Source organism: Motacilla alba, chromosome 21 (genome assembly GCF_015832195.1).
Source record: "Motacilla alba alba isolate MOTALB_02 chromosome 21, Motacilla_alba_V1.0_pri, whole genome shotgun sequence".
Lineage (NCBI taxonomy): Eukaryota > Metazoa > Chordata > Aves > Passeriformes > Motacillidae > Motacilla > Motacilla alba.
This window is the reverse complement of record NC_052036.1, coordinates 3,921,501-3,937,870: the sequence shown is the minus strand read 5'-3', so window position 1 is coordinate 3,937,870 and position 16,370 is coordinate 3,921,501. Positions and strand designations below refer to the sequence as shown.

Below are 16,370 nucleotides of genomic sequence, written 5' to 3'. Positions count from 1 at the left end.
GCACTAAATCAAGCAGGATTAATTTTGCAATACATTGGCATCTGTTACGTTTGCAGCAGTGATTTATGAGGGAATTTCTGGAAAAGGGTGCCTAGAAGCAACAAAACTCTTAGAAGCACCTGGTGCCTGTGGGAGGAGATGCTGTGATGAATTTGGAGGCTGAGATGGTCTTGGCCTGGCAGTTTTGCATGGGGCAGGATGAAGGTGCCATGTTTTGTTGTCTTTGTGGGGTTTAAGCCCTATCTGATGCTTTCTTGGATTAGCAGGAGGAAAATCCTCCTGAATATAGGTTTTTCCCTATGCAGGCTGGGGGCCCCCGAGCGCCCACGAGTGCAGGGATACAACCGGAGCTCGGGGCGGCACATTCCTGCCCCGTCAAAAGCCGGACGGACGGCAGAGCCGCCAAACAGCCCCCTTCTTAATGCTGATTCTTTCCATCACAAGCACGTCTTGTCTCCGCGGCCGAATGTCTTCCATAGACGGTGGAAAGTGAAATTTGTGCAATGTCTGTAGGAGGCTGAAGAAAGGCCCTTTGTGCGCCCCCCGCGCGGGCGCTGGGCAGCCTCCAGCAGCACCCTCGGCCGCCCCGCGGCTCCCGCCGGCGGCGTCAATGCACCGCTTGTCCAGAGACCGGGACCCACTCTTAAAGCCAGAGCTGGTCTCCCTCGGTTAGTCCCACCGGTGGCCCCGTCGGGGCGGGCACGGCTGCGGGGGGCCCCCCGGCCGCAAGCCCAGGATGTTTCTGTACTGGAGGAAGCGGGGTGCCTACGAGCTGGAGGCTTTGCCGCCCGGCCTGGCGGGGCTGGAGTTCGGGGCAGCGGAGCGCTTCTCCTGGAGCTCCAGCCTGGATGTCGGCGAGGAGCTCGGGGGTAGGTGGCTGGGGGGCTTTGGGCAACCGGCGGGCTGCGGCTGAGCGCGGCCGCCCGAAGCCTCCAGCCCTGGCAGCGAGGGCGAGGGGTTGGGAGAAGCCGCCGGGTGCCGCCGGGACGCCGTGGGAATGCTGCAGGTGCAGCTGGGGAGCGCTCAGCAAACCGGCCCGAGCCACCGGCGCCGCTCCCCCCGGCCCAGGCCGGCGTTTGAAGCAGCCGGCTGCCGCTGCCGTGCGCTCTGCCGCAAGGACGATCCGGTTTCAAAACTCGTTTGCCGTCGCCGGGAGCGCCGGCTGTGATAGCATAGCCGGCAGCAGGAGAAGGAGGAGGTGAGCGGGCGGGGAGAGGAGCTGATGGGGACAGGATCTCTCCTGCAGCCCCCGAAGTGTCTGGTGGGGACCCGGACACGCTCCTGCCTCTGCCCCAAAGCGGGGCTCCCTGCGAGGAGCTCCCAGCCCGCGTGTCCCGGGCCCTGGTGCATGTGTGACCCGCGGGCAGCGCCGGCTTTTGGGAACGGCCACGCGGCTCCGGCCGTGCCGGCGGCTGCGGCGTGCGGCTGATCCCTGGCACCGCCGGCCGCTTCGGCCAGCCTCTAGTTTTTGGTGAGTTTGGGAAACTTTCCCTTGGGTGCATGAAAGAATTTGTTATTTGTTTCCGTTATTATTCCCGATAGGTCAAGTGAAACGGCAGCGGCGGGGGGCGGGGGCCGGCCCAGCTCGGCGGGCGCTGCGGGGCGGCCGCGGGGACAGAGGCCTCATTGTGCTCCTGCCGCGGGGGCAGCGCCCGGCCCCGGCTCCCAGACCGGCTCCTAGCCCGGCTCCTAGCCCTACTCCCGGAGGGCGACGAGCTGAGCCCTGCCCGGCTGCTCCTGCACCGTCATCCAGCAGCGTCCATGGTGCCACAGCAGCCCCGGGGTCGCCTGCCAGATGGGAGCTTGAGCAAGCAGCATCATTCCGAGTCGCTTCCCCCTCTCCAGGCAGAAGCAGCAGTGTTTTTTAGTGCTGCCTCAAAAAGCAGACTGTTTTATCCCGCAGACTGTTTCTAACCCCGGCCTTGGCCGCGGTCTCACTCGGGTCGGCGTGGATGCTGTTTTTGTTGGCAGGAAGGATGCGGGAGATGGAAGCGGTGCGGCGGGGAAGTCCCTGTGCCGCTGGGCTGCTGTAATAGCCGTGCCACCTGGTAGAGCCGTGCCATTGTGGTAGAGCCGTGCCATTGTGGTAGAGCCGTGCCATCTGGCCTCTCCACATCCCCAGCAGTGGCTCCCTGCCCAGCAGGCAGCTTCCCAACGGCGCATCCCTGCCTGCAGCGGGGCTGTCCAGCCAGAGGGTGTCTGTACTGCTCGTTTGCCGCTGCGAGCAGCCCCGAGTCTGTTATTTTTAAACGATTAGGTTCGACACATAACAAAAGCCTTCAAAATAGGATTTGTCCCTAAGGCCGATTTAACTGTCAAAGCTTAAAGTGGCTCCTAAGCCCCGTTGGGGGCTGACAGCGGCAGATTTAGTGTTGCTGCTGCAGCCCCACGCTGTGCCAGCCCAAGGGGAGCTGGGGCAGGTCCGTGTCCTCATCCTGTACCCTGGGGTGCTGAGCAGGAGGTGCCGGATTCCGTCACCGTGCGTTCCCCCGGCGGGAACGCATCACTGGCTCTTGGGCACGGGGCTTCGTTCCCCTGGACGAGCCGTGGGGCGGGCTGAGCCCGAGTGCTTTGCCGAGCTCAGAAACCCTGGATTCCTGGTGCGGGGGCCTCAGCACGGACCCGGAGGGGGCTCACCACGGCACCCAGGCACTGACCCTGCTCTCTCCACAGCCGAGCCGTGCCCAGAAGAGGAGACAGTGCTGCACTGCCAGAATCCCGACTGCGCCGGAGAGAGGAGGGCAGCCAAGGTGGGTCCTGCGGGGTGGGGGCAGCGCCGGGCAGCTCATGCCCGGGGTCTTGGGGGTGAGAAGGGGCAGCGGACAGCTCTGCCCAACCTACCGCTCCCTGACGAGCTCCTGCCCCGGTCGGCAGCCCCTGGCCTGCCGTGCCGGGCGCGCATTCCCTGCTGGTGTGGGGGTCCTGCTGGCATTTAACGGCACAGCGGCGCTTTACGCGTTTCCCCGAGCTGCCGTGGTTTGGGCTAATCCGCTACAGCCCGTCTGTTCCCCTGCTCGCTAACGTGAAGCCAGGGCAGATTTAGGATCCTTTCTCTCCCGCCGGCCGTACGGAGCCGGGCCGGACCCACGCCCTGGCTCCCAGCGAGCCCCCGGGGCCGCAGCGCGGGGCCGCGGGCGCTGTCTCCGGCGCAGCAGGCAGGACGGCCCGGGCGCACCGGGGGTGTGCCGGTGCTCTGTTTGCACGCCGGGCTGGCAGGGCCGGTGCTGCTGGGGCACACGTGGCACTGGGCTGCAGCTGCCCAGGAGTGCAGCTGGGACTGCCGGGAGCGACTGAGGCCACCCCGCCGCTGTCACCCGAGCCCTGATGGTGCCTGGCAGGTAGAGGGGGGGCGGGCAGGGGGAGCCGGTCGGGCTGGGGGCTCATCCTGCCGCGTCACGGTGCAGGATCGTGATCCCCCTTGCTCTGTGAGGCACCGGCTGAGGGGCGGCGGAGCTGCCGTGCGCTGGGAGCTCCGTGGGGCTCGGATCGGGAGCTGATCGCTGGGGTGGGCAGAGGGGTTTGGCCATCCCGCCTGGCCCCTCCTGCGGGGGCGAGTCCAGGGATGAGCTGCTGGCACAGGGTGGATGAGGAGCCCCGCATCCCTCTGGGGCGGCTGCCAAGCGTCCCAGGGGATCTCGCCGAAGGAGTGCCAGCAGCGGGCACTGCCTGCAGCCCGCGGCCATACTCCCACATGCAGGTGTCACGATGGCCACGATGGCAGCAGCAACGCTGTGGGACGCCTGGTGGCAGCGGAGGAGGGCTGAGGGTACAGGGTGTCCTGAGGCTGTCTCGAGAGCTGCGATAGGACACTCGCGGATGGCAGGGGGTGCTGCAGAGGGAGCAGCGGCCCCTCGGAGAGAGCGCGGGTGGTGGGAGCGCGTCAGCGCTGACCTCAGCAGCGCCGGGAGGAAGGAGGGCAGGAAGTGGGGGCGGCTGGAGCTGCACAGGCGCTTCCTCCCCGCAGCAGCGCAGAGTGCTACAGGCAAGCCCGGGCAGGGCTGTCCCTCCCAGCACCCTCGTACCCCTCCACGGGCAGGGTGGCGGCGGGGTCCCACACGGGGAGGAGATGTGTCAGCGGTGCAGTAGGACTCGCTGGCAGCGGCCGGCGGCACCACAATCCCCAGGAGCGGGGCCAGTAGGAGCCCCAGTGAGGAGGGCACTGACCAGAGAACACAGGCTGTGCACTGTGCTGGGGGCCTGGCCGGGGGTTTAAAAATAACCCGCTGTGAATGCCTGGAGGGGCTGGGGCCGCGGCCGTGGCCGCACACAATCGGAGGAAACCCGCCGGCTTCGAGCATTGTTTGTCTGCAGACGCTCACTTCCTCCGTCCTGCCACGGGGACACGGCTCTCGTCAGCACAAAGGGGCTGTGGGGTGCCAGGGCGGCCTCCCGGGCCGCTGGTGAGGTGCTGGTGCCATTGTGCAGGTGACTGTCCCACAGCTCCTTGTCCAAGCCTCGGCATGTGCAGGTGTCCCGGGGCCTCTGCTCATTGCGCTGGAGCAGGGAGGGGCTCCGTGGGGCAGAGACCCCCTGCCATCACCATGCCCTTCCAGCACCCTCTGACACATAGCCATGTCCTGGTCATGCTGCTTTCCCTGTGCCCGCTCTGCCTTCAGCATTCCCTGCAAACAACGTGCCAGCCGCACTTGGGGGTGGGAGAGGGGACCCTGCTGGCCTTCCCTCCCGTAAACACGCCGCAGCGGGCAGCCCCGGGCCGGCCCTGCCTGATGGCCTCTGTCCCCGCAGGAATGCCACCACGCGGAGTGCCGGCAGCTGAGCCGCAGCGGCCCCCTCAGCCTGTGTGAGCTCTGCGATGGCCGCCTCCATGGCGCCATGCACTTCGATGGCCACATCCGCTTCGACCTGCCCCCGCAAGGTGAGCCGGACCCAGCTGTGGCACCTGCGGCGGCGCAGGGATGGGAGCGATGGACGGCGCTTGGGGCTGGTGCTACTCAGGGATGGGAGTGGGATGCAGCGGGAGCCAGCACGGTGCCGGGGGAGCTGTCACAGCCCGGCTCGATGCCCGTTTGCAGGCTCCATCCTGGCCCGCAACATGTCAACACGTTCGTGCCCCCCGCGCACCAGCCCGGCCTCTGATGTGGAGGAGGAGGAGGAGGGTCCGGCAGAGAGCAGAGGGTGAGCCCCCAGCCCTGCACAGCCCGTGTGCAGCCCCAGCCCGCGGCATCCCTGTCACCCTGCCCTCCCTGTGCCCGCAGGGAGCGCAAGAGCTCAGCGCTGAAGCTGCCCAAGAAGAAGGCTTGGCGCAGGCACACGGACGTAAGGCACCGGCTCCTCTCCCTGGGGCACTCAGCAGGGCAGCAGGATGGCCCTGGTGGGAGGGAGGGAGGGAGGGACCCCTGGGCAAGCAGCTGCCACCTGCCCCCAGGACCCCAGCAAGGAGTGCTTCACCTTGAAGTTTGACCTCAGCATCGACATCGAGGCGGAGATCGTGCCAGCCGTGAAGAAGAAGTCGCTGGGGTGAGTCTACTGGGGGCAGGACAAGGGACAATGTGGGGACAGATGCAGGGACAAACGTGGGGCTCGTGTCCTGCAGGGAAGTGCTGCTGCCAGTCTTCGAGAGGAAGGCGATTGAGCTGGGCAAAGTGGACATCTACCTGGACCAGTCCCACACGCCGCTGTCCCTGCAGTTCGAGGCGTATCGCTTCGGGGGACACTACCTGAGGGTGAAAGGTGCTGAGGGGACCCCGAGGGAGGATTGGCTGCTCCAGGGTTCTCAGGGGACACTGACAAGGTGATGCTCCCACAGCCAAGCCCGGGGATGAGCTGAAGGTGGAGCAGGCAGTGCGAGATGCCAGGTCAGCCAGCCTGCCCATTCTGCACCCTGCCAGCAGTGCTGCTTTCCTTGGGCCAGTGCTGGAGCCACTGCCAGGACGCCGGGAGGGCACTGAGAGCCTGGTGAGTGCCAGTGCTAGCTCTGGGGAGGGAGGAATTGGGGGTGGGATGATACCATGTGCTCCCACCATAGCCATTCTTTCTGGTGAAGATGGGTCATGTATGGTGTGGGTTGAAGATCCCCATGGAGTCCCCAAGACCCACTTTTTCTCCTGGCTGTGCCATGCTGGCTGTGCTGTGCTGTGCTGGCTATACCATGGCAGTCTAGCAGCTCAAGCAGCAGCACCAGCCCTTTGGCTGTGCCAGGTACAGGCTGGCACCAAAGCAAAAGCAAACAGGAGCCCCGGGGGCCCCAGTGTTGGCTGCCACTCGGTGCCACCCCAGCCCTGGGACTCACCCTGGCCCCAGGACTCGCCCTGGCCACCAGCCCTCCTCTCAGCTGCTGGCAGCTGCTGAGCACAGCAGCTCTGTCCTGCCCCGTGGACCCTGGCCTCAGATAAGGCGTGGGACCGGGTTGGGCGTCGCTCCCATGGGAGCAGGGTGCCAGGCCTGAAGGGAAAAGCTCGGCAGGGTCCCGCCAGGGGGACACAGTGCTTGGTCCTGTGCCAGCAGGCCCTGAGGGCGGCAACCTGGCTGCCTGGCCAGGGCTGGTGGCCGCCCGTGTCCAGCACTATGACGCCTGGCTGCGGGAGCGACAAGGCTCTAGCAGGGCCAGGGGACGAGAGGGCAACCAGGCACCTCTATGGGGGTCTCGGTCCCGACCACCTTCCTGGGGGCAGGTGGGTCCCAAGTGGCAGCGAGGCGATGGGGCTGGTCACAGCCGGGGCGTCTGGAGAAGCGGCAGCACAGTGAGTAACGGGAAGGGTGCCCCTAGCAGCTCTTCCCGCTTGGGTCTGCGGACGTGGCAGGGTGTGGGGCCGTGCTGGCGGTGGCAGCAGCATGCCACGTCCCGGGGCTTGGTGGCAGGCAGGGAGCCCCGACCCTGCTGCGTTTTGTGTCCCGGTGAGGAGATGGCAGCGGCCGCATCCCGGCACGGCCCAGGGACACGCCGGGAGCAGCCGCTGCAGCGGTGCCCGGGGCGGCGGAGCCGCTTGGCCGTGACCCAGCTCTCGCGACCAGCCGGGGGGCTTTGATCTCCGCCGGTGAATTGTTCAGCTCTGGTAGCTTATCTGCCGAGGAGGGAAATTAGGTTTTCGGCGCTGGCCCCACCTCCTTTTGTTTCGGAGGAGCTCGGCCACAGCCTGCCCGGCCCCGGCTCTGCGGTCCGAGCCGGGAGTGCGGCTGGACGGACGGCCCGGCCGGGTGCTGCGACCCTCGGGATGCCCTGAGCCCCCGCGCTGCTGGCATCTTGTCCATGGCCGGCCGGGCTTGGCCAGGCAGCACCCGGGGTCCTGCACCCCCGGGGCCCTGCACCCCCGGGATGCAGGTAGGCAGGTCAGTGCGGGCAGGGGAGCTTGGCCGGGGGACCCCACTGCCCGGGGTGTCTGTCTGTCCCACGGTGCTCGAGGTCCGCTGTCCCCATCCTGGCCGCAGTGCTGGGCGCTGACCCTGGGGACGCTGGCTGTCCTCATTGCAGGCTCCGGGACGGCGAAGGAAGAACATAACAGAGTTCCTGGGAGACGCCAGCATCCCCAGCCCTGAGCCAGGCCTGCACAGCAGCAGCTCTCTGCCCACCAATGGCACTGACACCTGGAAGAACCGCGCTGCCAGCCGCTTCAGCGGCTTCTTCGGCTCCGGGACTAGCGCGGGCTCCTTCGGGCGGGTACGTGGGATGCAGGCACAGGGAGGGGGTGTGGGAACTGCCTGCGGCTATGCTGGGGACCTGGGATGGGTCCCCCTGGGGCTCAAGACCCTAGTTCCACAGGCAGGGTGAGCTGGTCCGTGACACAGGCAGGGTGAGATGGTCTGTGGCACGTGCCCACTGGCCCCCGCCCAACTCTGTCCCCTGCTTTTGGCCAGGAGACTGAGAAGCTGGAGCAGCTGGTGAACAGGCTGCACGCCTACAGCACCTTCGGGCTGCCCAAGCTGCCGCCCCAGCTCCGCTTTGACCGCGACTCCTGGGAGGAGGATGGGGATGAGGCTGGGCTGACACTGGAGGACAGCTGGCAGCAGATCATCCAGGGCACGGAGGTAGGGACAGTGCCTGGGGAGCCTCAGGGGCTCTGCCCAGGCCCTGGCACAGCGCTGACGCTCAGCCTGGCAGGTCCTGTCGCGCCGGCAGTGCCACCAGCAGGAAGCCATCTGGGAGCTGCTGCACACAGAGGCCACCTACATCCGGAACCTCAAAGTCATCACTGATGTGAGTGTTGGCAGCTACTGCACTGTGCTGGGGCTGGGGGCTGTGGCTGCAGCTCACTGCCCCTCCGTTCCCTCCCCACAGCTCTTTCTCTCCTGCCTGGTGAACCTGCAGGAGTCAGGGCTGCTCTGTGAGGTGAGTGGAGGGGGCTGCAGAGGACAGGGTGTTCAGGGATGGGTCCTCAGCCTCGCCATGCTGCAGGGCGGAGGTGCCATTCCCCAGCGCTGCCCACCTCACCCCCACAGGTGGATGCCGAGCGGCTCTTCAGCAACATTGGGGAGATCATCCGGCTGCACTGCAAGCTGTGGCGCAGCGTCATGGCCTCAGTGCTGGCCAAGGCACGGCGGACTGGGGCACTGCTCGACCCCGTTGACTTCCTCGATGGCTTCAAGATGGTGAGTGAGGATGCCAAGCCACAGTGGGCAGCCATGCCGTGCCGCGTGCTGCGTGGTGACCGCCTTGTGTCCCCCAGTTCGGGTCCCTCTTCAAGCCCTACGTGCGCTATTGCATGGAGGAGGAGGGCTGCATGGAGTACATGCGGACCCTGCTGCGGGACAGCGAGCTCTTCCGCACCTATGTGACGGTAAGGGGAGGCCAGGGCTGGGGCTGGGGGTGGTGCCGGGGCTGGTGCCGGGGCTGGGGCGGTGCTGGTGCTAATGCCTGGGTGCCACAGTGGGCCGAGAAGCAGGAGCAGTGCAGCCGCCTGAAGCTGAGCGACATGCTGGTGAAACCTCACCAGCGCCTCACCAAGTACCCGCTGCTCCTCAAGTCCATCCTGAAGAAGACGGATGACCCACGTGCCCGTGACGCCATCACCACCATGGTAAGGGATCAGGGGTGGGGGGCAGCAGGGTCGGTGGCCTCTGGCCCCTCAAACCCACCGGCACTCCTGGCACAGATCAGCTCCGTGGAGCGCTTCATCAACGACGTCAACTCGCGGATGCGCCAGCGGCAGGAGCGGCAGCGCCTGGATGCCATTCTCAGCCGGATCGACGCCTATGAGGTGGTGGAGGGCAGCACAGACGAGGTGGACAAGGTAGGCTGGACATGGTGGAGCTGCCATCTCATGCCATGCCACTCAATGCCACCCTCTGCCACACTGCTGTGCCACCCTATGTCACTTCATGCCAAGCCACCCTATGCTACCCGTGCCATGCCACCCGTGTCATGTTGCCCCATGCACCCCATGCTGACATCGGGGGCTTCTGGCAGCTGCTTAAGGAGTTCCTGCGGCTGGACCTGACGGCCCCCATCCCCGGCACCTCTCCGGAGGACACCCGGCAGCTCCTCCTCGAGGGCAGCCTGAGGATGCGGGAAGGTAAAGACAGCAAGGTGAGGACTGCGGGGGACAGGGAGGTCTCATCAAGCCCCTGCCCACCCACCCTCACTCACTGCACTGACTGGTGCCCATGGCTCCACTCTCATCCCCAGATGGACGTCTACTGCTTCCTCTTCACCGACCTCTTCCTCATCACCAAGCCCTTCAAGAAGGCTGAGCGCACCAAGGTGATCCGGCAGCCCTTGCTGGTGGACAGAGTCGTTTGCCGGGAGCTCAGAGACCCAGGTGAGAGCACTGGGCATAACGGGGACCACAGGGAGGTCCCTGGACACTGCTGACAGCCCCTGCCCACAGGTTCCTTCCTCCTCATCTATCTGAACGAGCTGGGGAGTGCTGTGGCCGCCTACACCTTCCAGACCAGTGGGCAGCTGTGCCGCAGCTGGGTCGAGGCAGTGCGCAATGCCCAGGTGAGGGCACGGGTGGGTGGGGGACCCGTGGGTTCCCTGTGCACACCCCATTCCTCACTGATGACTCCCCCTTCCCAGAACCTGCTGCAGAGGCTGCGGCAGCGCCGGCGCATGGAGGAGCAGGAGGAAGAGGATGAGGAGGACGAGGAGGACGACGGTGAGAGTGGCACTTCAGCTGCCAGTTCACCTACCATCCTACACCACAGCAGCGCCAGCCCGGACTCACAGCAGTGGTAGGGAGCAGGAGAGGGGGACCTGCACACCCCCAGCCTGGCACAGGCCCCTCCTCACCTTCTTGCCTCCACAGCCCATCCGACGGCTCCACCGAGACGCTTGCCATGGTGGCAGCAGACGGTGGCGACGAGCTCTCCTCCCCAGACTGGGACGCAGGACCCTTCAGCTCAACCTCGGATGGCTCCTCTGTTAGCACCAGCACCTCCATCGGCACTGGCACCTCTGTGGAGACCCCCACCTCTGCCGATACCCCCACCCAGGAGCTGCCTGCAGGTGCCCTGCCTGTTCCCCTGCCCCACGGCGTGGCCTCCCCAGGCAGCGGCTGCCGCTCGTCCTCCATCGACAGCGCCTACGGCACGCTCTCACCTGCCTCCCTGCGGGACTTTGGCCAGCAGCCAGAGGGGACGGCCGAGGAGGGGCAGGAGCCCCCCCTGGCCCCTCCTGCTCCACGGCCTGCCTCGCCCCGGCTGCGCCGCCGGACGCCCGTGCAGCTCCTGCCTTGCCCGGCCAGGGTGCTTAAGTCCAAGTCGGAGGCCAGCTTGCCCCAGCTCCTGTCCCCCACTTCCCCAGGCCCCCTAAGCCAAAGCCGCAGCCTCTCTGACCTCTGTGCTGGTTCCCCCCGGACTAGCCAAGACCCCGCACCTCAGGCTGCCCCCGGCAGCAGTGGCAGCTCCACATCAGAGCTCTCAGAGGCAGAGGAGCCAGCGGAGAGCCCAGTATCCCTGCCGGGGGAGCTCAGGCGCGACCCCCAACCTCCTGCCCGCCGGACCCTCTCGGACCCCCAGTCGGCCCAGCACCGCAAGCTGACCCTGGCGCAGCTGTACCGGATCCGGACCACGCTGCTGCTCAACTCCACGCTGACGGCCTCGTAAGCACATGCTGCCTGCTCCTGGGAGATGCCCCAGCCCTTCCAGGGGCTTCCCAGGGACCGAGTCCCAGTGCTGAAGGCATCTCTCCCCACTCTGTGTCTTGCAGGGAGGTCTGAGAGCCGCTGGCATGGAAACGGACAGATGCACGGATGTACCAAGGAGCTTCTCCTGCTTCTAACCGTAGCGTAATGCCGGGGCTGGGCAGAGCAGGCACTGGGATGCCACGCTGGTGGGGACATGGATGGGGATGCAGACCAGTCCCCTTGGCGAGGACGTGTCCTGGGCATGGTGGTGCGGGGCTGGACATGGCACGTGGCTTGTGCTGAACCCCTTGTCCACAGACATGAGAGTTGTCGGGCAGGGGGTCCTGGGGCTGTGGGGGGCTGTGGGTCAGCTCTTGCAGGCGAGGAAGGGATGACGACGTTGGCAGTGGTGAGTGGGGAAGGTGCTGAGAGAGGCGTGGTGCTGGGGGCACGGTGCTGTGGACGGTGCAGGGAGGAGGCTGGGGCTGGTGGCAGGAGAGGATGGTGCAGGGCTGAGGCAGGTTTGCCCTGTGGGGTGGCAGTGGACGGCAGCACCTGGGACTGGAGTGTGGGAGACACGGTGGGACATGCACGGTGGCCGGAGCCCCGGCTGCCCCCCCATGCTGAGCTGCACTCCACGTCCCAGCTGAGCAATAAAAACAACTGGTGCACGCTCATGTCCGCCTCGCCTTTCCTTTGGCTTCAGCAGCACCCAAGGCTGGCCATCACCTGGGTGGGTGCAGCGTGGCTGAGGGAGCCCCACCGGGACAGACAAAGAAGGGGCTGGGACCAGTTCCAGACTCCCATTATGGAGCTCGAAGTAGGGATGGAGCCCTGGGATGCTCCCCACGAACCCTGCGTCCCCCTGTCGCCCCCGCTGCCGTGGGTCTGCGCCAAGGGGCAAGGGAGGGCGGTGGCCGGGTCTGCAGCGAGGCAGCGCAGCTCCCTCCCGCGCCCAGCACTCCCGTCATGTGGTTTCATACCCCCTGGACTCATTTCCAAAAAAGCATTTCCTCCTGCTGCGGTTGGGTGTAAAAGCCTGTCTCGGGAGGGCTGGCGCTCACTTACCACGCGTCGCGTGCTGCTGACGGCAGCCGTGGGGTGCCGGGGCACCCTGCCCGGGCACTGAGCTGCCCCGACACCCCCCTGCACCTGCTGCCCCGCTCCCCTCACCGCCCCGGCATGACCCAGCCGCATCGGCCACAAGGATGAAGCGTTGCTGCCCTGGGGTGGCTTGGGTGAGTGCGGTGGCCTGGGGGTCCCATGGAGCCCTGGCACCAATTGTGGGGTGTCCCACGGCTGTGGCCGTAACGGGTGTGGAGGAGGGAGGGAGGAAGATGGGTTAACTCCGGTGCCAAGCCCGCCAAAACCGCTTTCCCCTCTGGCTAACAGCCGGGGCTGGGCTCTGCTGCACCAAAACATTCACGGTGTGGCGTGACCACGGGGGCCACGGGCCGTGAAGATCTCGGCCACAGACCGGATGCGGCCGTGGGAAGCGCGGGGTCAGTCCTGGGGCTGCGGGCAGGGCAGTGCCACGGGGAGTGGCTGTGGGGCGGCTGCCTTCGGGGCTGCCTGGGCGCTCGGGTGGCGGCCCCGGCCCACGAGCACCGGCAGCGGCGGCTGCGTTACCGGGAGGAGAGGCGCCTGCACGGCCCAAGCGGCGGTGGCTCTCCCCAGCGCGCTGCCAGCCCCGCGCCCGCGGCTCCCCCGTCCCCCGGGCACCGGCTCCCCGCGCTGGGCAGGGGCAGCTGCCGGTCTGCCGGCGGGGTGCGCGGGCAGGGCCCCGCTGCGGGACCGTCGTGCCTCAGCGGTGACTCAGATGTGCCGCTGGCAGCCGGGGCTGCGGCAGCCGCCCGGATCTGCCGGCAGCGCTCCGCGAGCGGGGCGGCCCAGCGCGGTTTCCAGTCTGCCGGTGGCGGCGGGTTTAGTAGAAAATGATTCAACTGCCGTAATCGGGACCATCACGGCTGGGAAATCCAGCCCCCAGCGAGGAATCCCCTGGCTCCCCGCCCACACTGTCGGTGCCACGGCCCTCTCAGCTCCCGGCCGGCCTGTGGAAGGGGTGTCAGCGTGGGCACTGCTCGCTGCACCCACCGGGGCTTCCAGGGGAGCAGGGCTGCCCCGCGGACAGCACCTGGCACCCCGCGGGGGAGCGGTGACCTACTTTGGGGCGCGCGTAACGGGGCGCGATAGCATCGGGGAGAGCGTGAGCCAGGCACGGCTTCCTTTCGGGGAGGAAATCACCTCCTCTGTGAGGGAGATAAACTCCAGGAAAGTCTAAGCTGGCAGCGTTAACCCCTACGCGCCCGGCTACCGACGCCGCCCTGAGCTGGCGATCTCTGGCACCACCAGCAGTCCGTGTGCCCGACTCACTGGTCCCCATCCCTGGGGACATGGCAGGGGTCCTGTTGGCACAGGCCGTCGAGCATCTCCGTGCCCTCCCCAGCCAGGCTGGAAGCACCATTTGCAGAGCACACGGGGGCACCTCGACAGCTCCCTGGGCACAGGCTGTGGCACAGTGGCCCCCACAGTGGCAGCAGGAAGTTGCTTGCCCGTGCACTGCGGGGAAGGCAGAGCCCAGGGGCTGCCGCGGGGCATTCCCAGCCCTGGGGCAGCACACCCACGCGGCTCGGGGGAGGAGGGTCGCGGCTTCAGCCGTTCAGCCTTGTGCAGGCACCGCTGTCCGCACGGTTCTAGGTACGGCTCTGGCTCCGATAGCCCAACGTGAGCTGGTGTGGGGGCTGTCCCCATGCTCCTGGAGCAACCCGTCTGCCTGCAGCCCTGCTCTCTCCCTGCTTGCAGGTGACCTTGGCAGCGCTCTGGCTGGCAGCCAGCGAATCGCAGCCCCCAGGGTGGCGGGACCGCGCCGTGCTGAGAAGGCAGCGAGTCCCGGTGCAGCCGCTCCTCCGCCTGCGGAGACATACCGACAGACGCCAGTGCCCTGACGGCATGAACTGGGTCGAGACTGCTCACCAGTGCTGCCGTCAGTGTCCCGCAGGTGAGCGCTGCCCGGTCCGTGTGGCATGGCACGGCACACCGTGGCACGGCAGGTGCATTGCTCCAGGTGGCCGTGCTCCCTGTCACCCCACTGTCCCTGCAGGGACTTTCCTGTACGAGCCCTGCAAAAGTCCTGAGAATGGCAGCGTGTGCCGCCCCTGTCCCGCCGGCACCTTCCGCACCCAGCCCAACACCCTCAGCGAGTGCCAGGCTTGCTACGAGTGTGACCAAGACGGTGAGCTGGCACCACACCACACCGCGCTGTGCCGTGCAGTGCCGTGCCGTGCTGCTCACCGCCTGCTTTCTGCAGCTTTCCAGAGCGTGCTGAGCAACTGCTCGGCCACCAGCAACATCGCCTGCGGCTGTGAGCCCGGCCGATTCCGTGTCTGCATCGACCAGCTGTGCACCGAATTCTCTTGCCAGAAGTGCCGGTCCTGCACCGGACGCCTCATCCAGCGACCCTGTGAGTGCTGCCAGCTGCCCCACGGCACAACCTGCCAGCTGTGTCACCTCTGTCTGTGCCACCCTGCCTCATTCCCACCCTCTCCCCAGGCTCAGAGGTGCAGGACGCGCTTTGTGACAGCAGCTGCAAGCCTGACTTCTACAAAGACGGTGACGAATGCCGGCCATGTCACATGTAAGCATTGACCCTCCATCCAGGGATGCATGTGGGGCCCGTGGCATGGCACAGCACGGCACCCATGGGTCCCATCTCCTTGCAGGCGCACCGTGGACTCGTGTGGCAAAGAGTGCCAGCAAGTGTGCGGCAGCAACAGCAACCAAGGTATGGGGACAATGGGGCCGGGGTCGGTGGTGTGCAGTCACCGTGCTGGCCAGCTGATGGGAATGCTCCTGCTCCTCCTTTCAGGCTCAGGTCTGGAGTACATCCTGCTGGGACTCACCGGGCCTCTCTTCCTGGGTGCCCTGGCCATCTACCACAAGAGGAAGAGGCTCTGGCATGATGCCCTGGCAGGTGGTCCTTACCCCGCGGCACAGGCCGCCACCTCAATGGCCGGGGCTGCAGCCACACCATGGTACCACACCACCCCCCGGATGTGGAACAAGCTGCGCCCAGCCCAGCCATGCTCCCTGCAGAGGCCAGAGCGTGCCACCGGCACAGCAAAGAAGAGCTTCAAACAACAGGAGGCCTTGCTGCGTGAGCCACCCAGCGAGGAAGGGGAGCCCTCTGCACCCCCGGAGCCCCGCGGTGCCTTGCTGCAGGGCAGCCAGCTCTACGCCGTCATCGATGTGGTGCCGGTACGGCGCTGGAAGGAGTTCATGCGGATGCTGGAGCTGCGGGAGGCAGAGATTGAGCTGGTGGAGCTGGAGGTGGTCCACATCCGTGACCAGCAGTACGAGATGCTGAAGCGCTGGTGCCAGCAGACCAGCGCCACGCTGGACCACGTCTTTGCCGCCCTGGAGCGCATGGAGCTGGCCGGCTGTGCCGAGGCACTGCGCCAGAGTCTGCCCGTGGGACCCTGATCCCCAGCGTCAGCACCCTGGCACAGGGAGGTCCCAGCACCTCCACATCTCACTGGGCACCTCATCCCAGCCACACCCCTAAGTATTGTTACTTATGCCGTGTAGACATTTTATGTCAGTTTTATGTCCCCTTCCCACCTGCCTGTTCCCTCTATTTATGTCCTCCTGCTCCCAGGACCGGGAGGACCCCATGCCCCAGCACATCGGCTGCCCAGCCACTCGCGGGACGAGCGGGCACCGAGCCCACCGCGAACCCATGGGATAGTTCTCAAGGCTGCCCGCTGCCGGGCGCTCCTTCCCCCTCCCCAATAAAGTGGTGTGTTCTCCATCCGCCAGCCCCGGCCCTTCTTCACAAGGCTGTGTCAGCCGGGCACCAGGGCACTGCTGGCCCCAGGACCGCCGCTGGTGATGTGGCAACCACAGGTGACGGGGAATGTGGGTGCTGGCAGAGATGCGGGCGGTGTGCGGGTGGTTGTGGTGATGTTGGTGAGGGGGCACCGCTGTCGGCGAGCAGGGCGTGGGTGGGGGATGGTGTGGGGAGCCCCAGGAAGGCGCGGGGCACTGCTGGCGGGGTTTATCGTTTTAATCGCTGGAAAGGCAGGCGGTCTGGGCAGAGGTGAGCCGGAAGCTGGCCTTGAGCGGCTCTGGAGGGGCAGTAGTGAGGGCGAGCGCGCTGCAACGGCGAGAGGGGCCAGCGGGGCGTGCGGTGAGCCCGGCGGTGCGCAAGGAGCCGCGCGTCCCACGCCGCGGCAGCTCGCTTTGCCACGGGCAGCACAGGGTAGCGGTGGGCTGGCGGCAGCGGGATGTGGGGGTAGGGGGGGCTACGGGTGCCTGGGGCGCTGGGGGGGGGCTTCTCTGGTTGGGCTATGT

General features: G+C 66.7%; 2 protein-coding genes across 8 annotated transcripts; both read left to right on the top strand.

Annotated features, from left to right (window-relative positions):
* The first annotated feature begins 676 nt into the window (after positions 1-676).
* On the top strand, positions 677-11,698 carry PLEKHG5 (pleckstrin homology and RhoGEF domain containing G5). Of its 6 annotated transcripts, XM_038159709.1 has the most exons (22): positions 680-869; positions 2,674-2,750; positions 4,747-4,876; positions 5,034-5,136; positions 5,217-5,277; positions 5,387-5,478; positions 5,555-5,691; positions 5,768-5,916; positions 7,430-7,615; positions 7,813-7,983; positions 8,057-8,152; positions 8,234-8,284; positions 8,395-8,544; positions 8,622-8,732; positions 8,823-8,972; positions 9,048-9,185; positions 9,362-9,481; positions 9,581-9,713; positions 9,783-9,895; positions 9,974-10,128; positions 10,203-10,997; positions 11,105-11,698. In XM_038159709.1, exons 1-22 carry the CDS (start codon positions 737-739, stop codon positions 11,112-11,114), a joined length of 3,261 nt encoding a protein of 1,086 aa, XP_038015637.1. In that variant the 5' UTR covers positions 680-736; the 3' UTR covers positions 11,115-11,698. The 6 variants fall into 6 exon arrangements, with proteins under 6 accessions (XP_038015636.1, XP_038015637.1, XP_038015639.1 ...); XM_038159708.1 differs by having other exon boundaries at positions 677-869; positions 9,783-10,128; XM_038159711.1 differs by lacking the exon at positions 680-869 and adding an exon at positions 1,194-1,471 and having other exon boundaries at positions 9,783-10,128.
* Positions 11,699-12,129: 431 nt separating this feature from the next.
* Positions 12,130-15,828, top strand: TNFRSF25 (TNF receptor superfamily member 25). Of its 2 annotated transcripts, XM_038159756.1 has the most exons (7): positions 12,130-12,259; positions 13,824-14,019; positions 14,122-14,253; positions 14,329-14,481; positions 14,571-14,655; positions 14,741-14,802; positions 14,887-15,828. In XM_038159756.1, the coding sequence occupies exons 1-7, from the start codon at positions 12,230-12,232 to the stop codon at positions 15,498-15,500; spliced, it is 1,272 nt and encodes a 423-aa protein (XP_038015684.1). In that variant the 5' UTR covers positions 12,130-12,229; the 3' UTR covers positions 15,501-15,828. The 2 variants fall into 2 exon arrangements, with proteins under 2 accessions (XP_038015684.1, XP_038015683.1); XM_038159755.1 differs by having other exon boundaries at positions 13,824-14,253.
* Positions 15,829-16,370: the final 542 nt, after the last annotated feature.